The 12,447-nt window shown below is 46.1% G+C and overlaps 1 protein-coding gene across 4 annotated transcripts in view; it reads left to right on the top strand.

The window, feature by feature from the left end:
- The first annotated feature begins 8,174 nt into the window (after positions 1 to 8,174).
- Positions 8,175 to 12,447, top strand: part of BRIP1 (BRCA1 interacting DNA helicase 1) — a 29,683-nt gene continuing 25,410 nt past the window's right edge. For 2 of the 4 annotated variants that reach the window (XM_078873867.1, XM_078873863.1), the window contains exons 1-3: positions 8,175 to 8,319; positions 10,109 to 10,258; positions 11,780 to 11,841. In XM_078873867.1, coding sequence (XP_078729993.1) covers positions 11,784 to 11,841 — 58 coding nt within the window. In that variant the 5' untranslated portion in view covers positions 8,175 to 8,319; positions 10,109 to 10,258; positions 11,780 to 11,783. Of the gene's footprint in view, positions 8,320 to 10,105; positions 10,259 to 11,779; positions 11,842 to 12,447 lie in introns of all 4 variants that reach the window. The other 2 variants (XM_078873864.1, XM_078873865.1) reach the window with 2 other exon arrangements.

Below are 12,447 nucleotides of genomic sequence, written 5' to 3'. Positions count from 1 at the left end.
AACAATGTTTGCATTCATTGTTGTAAATATAACACATTTTTGAATTGTAGCGCGCGCAACATTTTTTTTTCACAAGCACAGAAATGACGGTGACTGAGGCGTGGGACCGGTAAATGTGCTGTGTATGCGTTGTGTGTATGTGTTGTGTGTATGTGCTGTGTATGTGTTGTGTGTATGTGTTGTGTATGTGTTGTGTATGTGTTGTGTGTATGTGCTGTGTGTATGTGTTGTGTGTATGTGCTGTGTGTATGTGTTGTGTGTATGTGCTGTGTATGTGTTGTGTGTATGTGCTGTGTATGTGCTGTGTGTATGTGTTGTGTGTATGTGCTGTGTGTATGTGTTGTGTGTATGTGCTGTGTATGTGTTGTGTGTATGTGCTGTGTGTATGTGTTGTGTGTATGTGCTGTGTATGTGTTGTGTGTATGTGCTGTGTGTATGTGTTGTGTGTATGTGCTGTGTGTATGTGTTGTGTGTATGTGCTGTGTATGTGTTGTGTGTATGTGCTGTGTATGTGCTGTGTGTATGTGTTGTGTGTATGTGCTGTGTGTATGTGTTGTGTGTATGTGCTGTGTATGTGTTGTGTGTATGTGCTGTGTGTATGTGTTGTGTGTATGTGCTGTGTATGTGTTGTGTGTATGTGCTGTGTGTATGTGTTGTGTGTATGTGCTGTGTGTATGTGTTGTGTGTATGTGCTGTGTATGTGTTGTGTGTATGTGCTGTGTGTATGTGTTGTGTGTATGTGCTGTGTGTATGTGTTGTGTGTATGTGTTGTGTATGTGTTGTGTGTATGTGCTGTGTGTATGTGTTGTGTGTATGTGCTGTGTATGTGTTGTGTGTATGTGTTGTGTGTATGTGCTGTGTGTATGTGTTGTGTGTATGTGCTGTGTATGTGTTGTGTATGTGTTGTGTGTATGTGCTGTGTGTATGTGTTGTGTGTATGTGCTGTGTATGTGTTGTGTGTATGTGCTGTGTATGTGTTGTGTGTATGTGTTGTGTATGTGTTGTGTATGTGTTGTGTGTATGTGCTGTGTGTATGTGTTGTGTGTATGTGCTGTGTGTATGTGTTGTGTGTATGTGCTGTGTATGTGTTGTGTGTATGTGCTGTGTATGTGCTGTGTGTATGTGTTGTGTGTATGTGTTGTGTGTATGTGCTGTGTATGTGTTGTGTGTATGTGCTGTGTGTATGTGTTGTGTGTATGTGCTGTGTGTATGTGTTGTGTGTATGTGCTGTGTATGTGTTGTGTGTATGTGCTGTGTGTATGTGTTGTGTGTATGTGCTGTGTGTATGTGTTGTGTGTATGTGTTGTGTATGTGTTGTGTGTATGTGCTGTGTGTATGTGTTGTGTGTATGTGCTGTGTATGTGTTGTGTGTATGTGTTGTGTGTATGTGCTGTGTGTATGTGTTGTGTGTATGTGCTGTGTATGTGTTGTGTATGTGTTGTGTGTATGTGCTGTGTGTATGTGTTGTGTGTATGTGCTGTGTATGTGTTGTGTATGTGTTGTGTGTATGTGCTGTGTGTATGTGTTGTGTGTATGTGTTGTGTGTATGTGCTGTGTATGTGCTGTGTGTATGTGTTGTGTGTATGTGCTGTGTGTATGTGTTGTGTGTATGTGCTGTGTATGTGTTGTGTGTATGTGCTGTGTGTATGTGTTGTGTGTATGTGCTGTGTATGTGCTGTGTGTATGTGTTGTGTGTATGTGCTGTGTGTATGTGTTGTGTGTATGTGCTGTGTGTATGTGTTGTGTATGTGCTGTGTGTATGTGTTGTGTATGTGCTGTGTGTATGTGTTGTGTATGTGCTGTGTGTATGTGCTGTGTATGTGCTGTGTGTATGTGTTGTGTGTATGTGCTGTGTGTATGTGTTGTGTGTATGTGCTGTGTGTATGTGCTGTGTATGTGTTGTGTGTATGTGCTGTGTGTATGTGTTGTGTGTATGTGCTGTGTATGTGTTGTGTGTATGTGCTGTGTGTATGTGTTGTGTGTATGTGCTGTGTATGTGTTGTGTGTATGTGCTGTGTGTATGTGTTGTGTGTATGTGCTGTGTATGTGTTGTGTGTATGTGCTGTGTGTATGTGTTGTGTGTATGTGCTGTGTATGTGTTGTGTGTATGTGCTGTGTGTATGTGTTGTGTGTATGTGCTGTGTGTATGTGTTGTGTGTATGTGCTGTGTATGTGTTGTGTGTATGTGCTGTGTGTATGTGCTGTGTATGTGTTGTGTGTATGTGTTGTGTATGTGTTGTGTATGTGTTGTGTATGTGTTGTGTGTATGTGTTGTGTGTATGTGTTGTGTATGTGTTGTGTATGTGTTGTGTGTATGTGCTGTGTATGTGTTGTGTGTATGTGCTGTGTATGTGCTGTGTGTATGTGTTGTGTGTATGTGCTGTGTGTATGTGTTGTGTGTATGTGCTGTGTATGTGTTGTGTGTATGTGCTGTGTGTATGTGTTGTGTGTATGTGCTGTGTATGTGTTGTGTGTATGTGCTGTGTGTATGTGTTGTGTGTATGTGCTGTGTGTATGTGTTGTGTGTATGTGCTGTGTATGTGTTGTGTGTATGTGCTGTGTGTATGTGTTGTGTGTATGTGCTGTGTGTATGTGTTGTGTGTATGTGTTGTGTATGTGTTGTGTGTATGTGCTGTGTGTATGTGTTGTGTGTATGTGCTGTGTATGTGTTGTGTGTATGTGTTGTGTATGTGTTGTGTGTATGTGTTGTGTATGTGTTGTGTGTATGTGCTGTGTGTATGTGTTGTGTGTATGTGCTGTGTATGTGTTGTGTGTATGTGCTGTGTGTATGTGTTGTGTGTATGTGCTGTGTGTATGTGTTGTGTGTATGTGCTGTGTATGTGTTGTGTGTATGTGCTGTGTGTATGTGTTGTGTATGTGCTGTGTGTATGTGTTGTGTATGTGCTGTGTGTATGTGTTGTGTGTATGTGCTGTGTGTATGTGTTGTGTATGTGCTGTGTGTATGTGTTGTGTATGTGCTGTGTGTATGTGTTGTGTATGTGCTGTGTGTATGTGTTGTGTATGTGTTGTGTATGTGTTGTGTGTATGTGCTGTGTATGTGCTGTGTGTATGTGCTGTGTATGTGCTGTGTGTATGTGTTGTGTGTATGTGTTGTGTGTATGTGTTGTGTGTATGTGTTGTGTGTATGTGCTGTGTATGTGTTGTGTGTATGTGCTGTGTGTATGTGTTGTGTGTATGTGCTGTGTATGTGCTGTGTGTATGTGTTGTGTGTATGTGCTGTGTGTATGTGTTGTGTGTATGTGCTGTGTATGTGTTGTGTGTATGTGCTGTGTATGTGCTGTGTGTATGTGTTGTGTGTATGTGCTGTGTGTATGTGCTGTGTATGTGTTGTGTGTATGTGCTGTGTGTATGTGTTGTGTGTATGTGCTGTGTATGTGTTGTGTGTATGTGTTGTGTGTATGTGTTGTGTGTATGTGCTGTGTGTATGTGCTGTGTATGTGTTGTGTGTATGTGCTGTGTGTATGTGCTGTGTGTATGTGTTGTGTGTATGTGCTGTGTGTATGTGCTGTGTATGTGCTGTGTGTATGTGTTGTGTATGTGTTGTGTATGTGTTGTGTGTATGTGTTGTGTGTATGTGCTGTGTGTATGTGTTGTGTGTATGTGCTGTGTGTATGTGTTGTGTATGTGTTGTGTATGTGTTGTGTGTATGTGTTGTGTGTATGTGCTGTGTGTATGTGCTGTGTATGTGCTGTGTGTATGTGTTGTGTGTATGTGTTGTGTGTATGTGTTGTGTGTATGTGCTGTGTGTATGTGTTGTGTGTATGTGCTGTGTATGTGTTGTGTGTATGTGCTGTGTGTATGTGTTGTGTATGTGTTGTGTGTATGTGTTGTGTGTATGTGTTGTGTGTATGTGTTGTGTGTATGTGCTGTGTGTATGTGTTGTGTGTATGTGCTGTGTATGTGTTGTGTGTATGTGTTGTGTGTATGTGTTGTGTATGTGTTGTGTGTATGTGTTGTGTGTATGTGTTGTGTGTATGTGTTGTGTGTATGTGCTGTGTGTATGTGTTGTGTGTATGTGCTGTGTATGTGTTGTGTGTATGTGCTGTGTGTATGTGTTGTGTATGTGTTGTGTATGTGTTGTGTGTATGTGTTGTGTGTATGTGTTGTGTGTATGTGCTGTGTGTATGTGTTGTGTGTATGTGTTGTGTGTATGTGCTGTGTGTATGTGCTGTGTATGTGTTGTGTGTATGTGCTGTGTATGTGCTGTGTGTATGTGCTGTGTATGTGTTGTGTGTATGTGCTGTGTGTATGTGTTGTGTGTATGTGCTGTGTGTATGTGTTGTGTATGTGCTGTGTGTATGTGTTGTGTATGTGCTGTGTGTATGTGTTGTGTATGTGTTGTGTGTATGTGCTGTGTATGTGTTGTGTGTATGTGTTGTGTGTATGTGTTGTGTGTATGTGTTGTGTATGTGTTGTGTATGTGTTGTGTGTATGTGCTGTGTGTATGTGTTGTGTGTATGTGCTGTGTATGTGTTGTGTGTATGTGCTGTGTATGTGTTGTGTGTATGTGCTGTGTGTATGTGTTGTGTATGTGTTGTGTGTATGTGCTGTGTGTATGTGTTGTGTGTATGTGCTGTGTATGTGTTGTGTGTATGTGCTGTGTATGTGTTGTGTGTATGTGCTGTGTGTATGTGCTGTGTATGTGTTGTGTGTATGTGTTGTGTATGTGTTGTGTATGTGTTGTGTATGTGTTGTGTGTATGTGTTGTGTGTATGTGTTGTGTATGTGTTGTGTATGTGTTGTGTGTATGTGTTGTGTGTATGTGTTGTGTATGTGTTGTGTATGTGTTGTGTGTATGTGTTGTGTGTATGTGTTGTGTGTATGTGCTGTGTATGTGTTGTGTGTATGTGCTGTGTGTATGTGCTGTGTATGTGTTGTGTGTATGTGCTGTGTGTATGTGTTGTGTGTATGCGCTGTGTATGTGTTGTGTGTATGTGTTGTGTATGTGTTGTGTGTTGTGTGTATGTGCTGTGTATGTGCTGTGTATGTGTTGTGTGTATGTGTTGTGTATGTGTTGTGTGTTGTGTGTATGTGCTGTGTATGTGCTGTGTGTATGTGCTGTGTGTATGTGCTGTGTGTATGTGCTGTGTATGTGTTGTGTGTATGTGTTGTGTGTATGTGTTGTGTGTATGCGCTGTGTATGTGTTGTGTGTATGTGTTGTGTGTATGTGTTGTGTGTATGTGCTGTGTATGTGTTGTGTGTATGTGTTGTGTGTATGTGCTGTGTGTATGTGCTGTGTATGTGTTGTGTGTATGTGTTGTGTGTATGTGTTGTGTGTATGCGCTGTGTATGTGTTGTGTGTATGTGTTGTGTGTATGTGCTGTGTATGTGTTGTGTGTATGTGTTGTGTGTATGCGCTGTGTATGTGTTGTGTGTATGTGCTGTGTATGTGTTGTGTGTATGTGTTGTGTGTATGTGTTGTGTGTATGCGCTGTGTATGTGTTGTGTGTATGTGTTGTGTATGTGTTGTGTGTTGTGTGTATGTGCTGTGTATGTGCTGTGTATGTGTTGTGTGTATGTGTTGTGTATGTGTTGTGTGTTGTGTGTATGTGCTGTGTATGTGCTGTGTGTATGTGCTGTGTGTATGTGCTGTGTGTATGTGCTGTGTATGTGTTGTGTATGTGTTGTGTGTTGTGTGTATGTGCTGTGTATGTGTTGTGTGTATGTGCTGTGTATGTGTTGTGTATGTGTTGTGTGTTGTGTGTATGTGCTGTGTATGTGTTGTGTGTTGTGTGTATGTGCTGTGTATGCTCTGTGTGTATGTGCTGTGTATGTGTTGTGTGTTGTGTGTATGTGATGTGTATGTGCAGCTACGTGGATACTGTCAGGATGTTTGTGTACATTCTTTTCGTTGGAACGAGCCCGATTTTGTAGCCGAGTACAGGGTTGAGCCTGGATAGCGAGGAGTTGTTGGGATGGGCGGTGGCTAGGAGATGTTGACTACCTCGCCTGGTATGCAGGAGGTCGTGGGTTCGATCCAAATCCTGACGCCTGCTGCTGTATATTTGGAGTTTGCGTGTCTCTCTCTCTCCCATCATCATCACGAAGCTGTGTCTGCGGTAGTACCTGTTCTTCACCTGAGGACGGCTGCTTGCGTTGTGGCCGAAACGTCGTGAGAATTATTTTATTATGTTTTATTTTTATTATTTTATTATTTCCATTCTACGTGACTTTACCGAAAGAACCAAGAAGACACGCGCACGTACTTGTGGTGAACATGCAAACAAAAAACACGCTCTGGTAGGATATGATGATGCATTGTCTTTCAAACTGATTGGCACACACCAGAGGCAGCTTTCTTTAGAGCCTCGTCTCAGTGTGAGACCAGGGGACGCAACAAGGCGAACAGCACAAAGACAATGCCACTGCCAGGGCATTGAGACACCCGATTGTGGTCTGCGCTCTTTCAATGGAGGAGGAACAGCGGGCACGACACGAACTCTCTCCCAGGTCAAGCCCTCTCGTCATGGCTGTAGCGCAAGGACATGGACATTGCTACTGAGCTTCTTGAACGCGCATTGCCATTCGCTTAAGATTACAGCGGAGACTTTTCATTCGTACTACAAGTACAGAAAAGCACAAAAAAATGGCAAAACACGTTTTAAAAGTGCAGCAAATGAAGCAAATGGAAGACTACCACGTAGGCTTTGGTGACCAATATCATCCATAATAGAGGTTTTTTGGGGTTAGATCGCGTAAATAATATAAATGTGTCGTTAAAACCGCCACCACCCGACACAGCCAATTAGTAAGGGTTGTCACGTAAACAGAACGTGGCCGTCCATAAATGACGTCACGCACCTAGCGGGGTGGGAGGGGGGTTAGACATTTGTGACGATGTGTGACGAGGGGGGGAGGGGGGGTTTGAGAAATGTGACGTCACATCAAAATGCGCAACTTCAAATAAATATTAATTAAATAACGATTGTTATAACAACACTCATTTTGATTAATTTTCATGATTAACTATTTGATTATTTAAATTTACTTAGGTCGCCTTTATTTATTCCATGAAGGAGCATTTTGCTTCTCCATGGGAGAATGGAGAAGCATACATTTTGTAAATGGTATTAATGATTGTTATTAAACATTTTGATTCTAATGATTCTATCACGGCTTTTCATTTTGTGGAATGAATATGTGATTGTTATAATTGTATTCTCCATTTTGCTTCGTTCTACTACAAAGTTTCAAGTGTTTTTTTCGTTATAATTACTGTTAAAATTTTTATAATTATAAGAGAGTTTCAATATAATATTCTGAACATCTGCAGTTTTAGTTAGACGTTGAATATTTTCAAGTGAATTTTATGCTAAACTTCAGCTTTCCAACGCCTCCTTTTTAATACATGTTTTGTCCTCCGACATCAGAGTGCAGCGCCACATTAAATACGCACAACAATGACAATAGTTTAAAGCGACTTTAAGCATGTTTTATTTTCAAAATGGAAATATGGTTTTGGGGGGGGCAGAGCTTTGTGACGTCATATTTAAGGGGGGGTCTGACTCTTTGTGACGCCGTGTGACGAGGGGGAGAGGGGGGGTCATAAATCGGTCAAAAATAGCGTGACGTCATTTATGGACGGTCCCTTATTTCAGCAGCAGTGTGTTGGAGAGAAAATCCACAACACTTACAATCTGAGTACGACGTTATTTTTTTGTTATATTTTAATAATTTAAGTCCACGGCATAAGAATTCGCGTGAACTTAACAAGATGGCCGCCTGCTCTCAGGGACGGGGCCGCCATTGGGGTGGGGGGGGACACTGAACTAATGACGTCACGTCCTCTATGTTGTGTGCGTTGTTTTTTACACAAAATTATTGAAAATTTAAATAATAAAAAGAAAGGCAAACGGACGACGCGTCTCCTGCACCTATCCGTCTCTCTGTATAAATACAAAAAAACAATTATTTACTTCGTTGGGTAAGGCTCGCCGGCGGTGACGTCACGGGCGCGCGTGCGCGTTTACGGTGGCGCGCGCAAACGCGAATTTCGTTCCCGCGACCGCCGCAACAGCCCCCCCCCTCGCTCGCCGTGCCCCCCACCGTGCCCCCCACTCCGCCCCCCACCGTGCCCCCCACTCCGCCCCCCACCGTGCCCCCCACTCCGCCCCCCACCGTGCCCCCCACTCCGCCCCCCACCGTGCCCCCCACTCCGCCCCCCACCGTGCCCCCCACGACCTCGGGGCCTGGGTCTTCCATGATCTGGGGGGGGGCATCAGCGCTGCCGAATCCGTGAGACGCCAACTCGCGCTCACCGTATCCCACGACAATTATCGACGACGACGATCATCGCTGTGCGTTGTGACATCGATTATACATCGATTATGTTTGAATCAATGATTCTGCGGCTTGTTGATGTCAAGAGAGCAACAGTTGCTGATGTTATTACATCGAGGTGGTCGAAGGAGGCAGATGATTGCGTCAGGAGTAGCTAGCGGTGTGATGATGCTTCATTCATATGGGTCTCTATGTGAGTCAATGGGTCTCTATGTGGGTCTATGGGTCTCTATGTGAGTCAATGTGTCTCTATGTGAGTCGATGGGTCTCTGTGAGTCTCTGGGTCTCTGTGAGTCGATGGTTCTCTATGTGAGTCGATGGGTCTCAATGTGGGTCTATGGGTCTATGTGAGTCGATGGGTCTCTATGTGGGTCTATGGGTCTCTGAGTCGATGGTTTTCTATGCGAGTCTATGGATCTCTGTGTGAGTCTGTGGTTCTCTATGTGAGTCAATGGGTCTCTATGTGGGTCTATGGGTCTCTGCGAGTCTCTGGGTCTCTGTGAGTCTATGGATCTCTATGTGGGTCTATGGGTCTCTATGCGAGTCAATGTGTCTCTATGTGAGTCGATGGGTCTCTGTGAGTCGATGGTTCTATATGAGTCAATGGATCTCTATGTGAGTCTATGGTTTTCTATGTGAGTCGATGGGTCTCTGTGAGTCGATGGTTCTATATGAGTCAATGGATCTCTATGTGAGTCTATGGTTTTCTATGTGAGTCGATGGGTCTCTGTGAGTCGATGGTTCTATATGAGTCAATGGATCTCTATGTGAGTCTATGGTTTTCTATGTGAGTCGATGGGTCTCTATGTGAGTATATGGGTCTCTATGTGAGTCTATGGGTCTCTGTGAGTCAATGGATATCTATGTGAGTCGATGGTTCTCTATGTGAGTCGATGGGTCTCTATGTGAGTCAATGGATCTCTATGGGGGCCTATGGGTCTCTATGCGAGTCGATGGGTCTCTGAATCGATGGGTCGGGTCTCTGAGTTAATGGGTCTCTATGTGAGTCGATAGGCCTCTATGTGATCAATGGGTCTCTTTGTGAGTCAGTAGGTCACGATGTGAGTGGTTTTAGTGTGAGTTTGTGCGTCTGTCTATGGGTCTCTGAGTCTGGGTTTCGGTGTGTGGGTCAATGGGTCTTTACGTGAGTCGATGGGTCTGAGTGTGAATCTACAGATCCGTCTTCTTCGAGCTGATGGTTGATGGAACCGGGTGATTGTGGAGTCAGGAGCAGCGGAGTTGTGAATCGTCGCTGCTGTGATGCCTCCTTCAGTGAATGGGGCACCAAGTCGATGTCACAAGTTGCACGGTCTCTGTTCGGGGCGGTGTGACCACAGTCTGGGCGGTGTGACCTCAGTCTGGGCGGTGTGACCACAGTCTGGGCGGTGTGACCACTGTCTGGGCGGTGTGACCACAGTCTGGGCGGTGTGACCACAGTCTGGGCGGTGTGACCACTGTCTGGGTGGTGTGACCACAGTCTGAGTTGGTGTGACCACAGTCTGGGCGGTGTGACCACAGTCTGGGCGGTGTGACCACAGTGTGACCACAGGCTGGGCGGTGTGACCACAGTGTGACCACAGTCTGGGTGGTGTGAGCACAGTCTGAGTTGGTGTGACCACAGTCTGGGCGGTGTGACCACAGTGTGACCACTGTCTGGGCGGTGTGACCACAGTCTGGGCGTTGTGACCACAGGCTCAGCACGTTGCCCCGTAGAGAGAGAGTTTGTAATTTCCCCTCAGTGCATCATCATGAACATCATCATCTGCTTCTGCTGCTGTGGTCCGTGCGGTGTTGTTGGCATAGTAGGGGACACGCAGCTGCTGGTGCATCAGCCAGTCATCGCAGTCGGTCTACACATGGCGCTCCCTGGGTCTGTTCCGTGACCTCCTGCCAGCAGCGAGCCTTCGACACTTCACGTGGCCTCAAAAGTGCACCTAGCCTGGCACAGGCGCCGTGGTGAGGTCACCGCCACTTCGAAGTGAACGGCGGTTGTTGTTGTTTGTTGTTGTTGTTGCAGCGGATGCGGTTCGTGGGTTTCGTGGCCACACGAGCATCAGGGCGGGAGATAGAAGCCAGGGCCATGGTGTGCATGCCCTGCGCCCTTCTCGAGGAGGGTTTTTGTGACCTCTCCTTGTGAACTTCCCATTTGACTTTCCAGGCTTCGTTCGTCTGAGTTGACGCTTGCACCGTCTCACTTGTCACATGTGATGAGCAATGTATTACGTATTTAGTTGTGATCAGTTTGTACAAATTTATGATGGCAAGTCGGCCGGGGGGGCGGGGGGTGGATAAGGGGAGTCTTTGTCGAGGGTGATTCATGATTTTAGTTTTCACGACGAGTTGGGAACCCGTTGTTGTTCTGTAACGGAAAATGATTGACAGCTGTCATTGCCATGCTGATCTCACTAAGCTCCTGTACTCGGAGCACATATAATAAAATCTGCTTGTATATGTAATAATACAATGGCAAGATAATATGGATTGTGAGGGTTTGTTTTGACATTCAATAGGATTTAAATATATTTCGGCAAAATAATTACATTAGTGGGGGCACGGATTAAAAAGTTAGAGCGACTTTAATTAGACCTTGGGATGAGTCTTCTTTATTCGCTACTGCCATCTCGTCGGTGTCGCTATCCATTATGTATAATCATGAAATGTCTTCTGAACTTGCGCCTTGTTTATTCGTTTCACGGAAAAACAAATAAGAACGTGTCGCCAGATTCCCAGCTGTAGTTTCTGTGCCAACGGGCCCCAGCAGCCACGAACGGCAGCAGAGTTGGTGTCGGGGCGGTGCACTGGAGCCCAGCCAGCAGCCAGCCAGCCAGGAAACTCGAGGCATAGATTCTTGTTCCGAGTAGTATGATTGATTTTACTCAATATAAGCTCTTGTCACGCTTCACCGTGCTGTGTTATGGCAGAGGGTAGGAAGCGTTGGCGAGGCGTGGTGAGCTTCGGCCGTGACCATTTGTCACGCACAGATGGTGAAGGATCTTTGTGCCAAACATGAACTGCTTTTGCTGCCGTACACCGCCGTCTCGAACGGATCATCTTATCTTCACGTGATTTGTAAAGTGCCTTGTTTGTAATGGTGTCGATGAGGTGAATGAAATAGGTGAGGGGAAGCAATGGGGGCAAATCTGTGATGATGATGCGTGCATTTGGTGAAAGCTAAATTGATGACAGTGACGATAAATGGATCGAATGAGTGGGGTTAATGAGTGGTAGCTGTGTAATGAGAATGTGAAGAGGGAACAGTAACGGTGGTGGTGGTTATGAGGGGGAGATTATAGAAGGGTCGTAGGGTAAGCTAGGTAACCATGAGTGAGTTTTGAGTGAGAAGGGCAAGCTAGTGATGAAAGGTGACTGCTTAACGTGGAGGGGAAGTTTGTTCCAGTGGCCATGATGGGGAGCGCCGTGATCTTGGGTCGCCATCGTTGGTCATGCTGCTGCGCCTGCTTGTGCCTTGCGTTGCAGAGATATGATCAGCCCGGAGGGCAGCGTGCCCAAAGCACGGTGGGACTCGCAAGCAAAGCCCCGTGAGTTCAAGTTGCCGCGCAGGGGTCGAGTCGGCTCATCGTCACCTCCATCGTCACCTCCGTCGTCACCTCCGTCGTCACCTCCGTCGTCACCTCCGTCACACGTCGTCACCGCCGTCGTCACCTCTGTCGTCACCTCCGTCGTCACCGCCGTCGTCACCTCCGTCGTCACCTCCGTCACACGTCGTCACCTCCGTCGTCACCTCCGTCGTCACCTCCGTCGTCACCTCCGTCGTCACCTCCGTCGTCACCTCCGTCACACGTCGTCACCTCCGTCGTCACCTCCGTCGTCACCTCCATCGTCACCTCCGTCGTCACCTCCGTCACACGTCGTCACCTCCGTCGTCACCTCCGTCGTCACTTCCGTCACACGTCGTCACCTCCGTCGTCACCTCCGTCGTCACCGCCGTCGTCACCTCCGTCGTCACCTCCCTCGTCACCTCCCTCGTCACCTCCCTCGTCACCGCCGTCGTCACCTCCGTCGTCACCTCCGTCGTCACCTCCGTCGCGGCGGCGTGGTCCGCGCGACGGAACGCCACTTTGTGGGATGTCAAACAGCAGTGGCTGTCCCACGGGAAGTGAAGAATATAAGTAACAAATTGCATA

Source organism: Lampetra fluviatilis, chromosome 37, assembly GCF_964198595.1.
Source record: "Lampetra fluviatilis chromosome 37, kcLamFluv1.1, whole genome shotgun sequence".
Taxonomy (NCBI): Eukaryota; Metazoa; Chordata; class Hyperoartia; order Petromyzontiformes; family Petromyzontidae; genus Lampetra; species Lampetra fluviatilis.
Note: the sequence above shows the minus strand (reverse complement) of the source record. Positions and strands in the feature narration are given on the sequence as shown.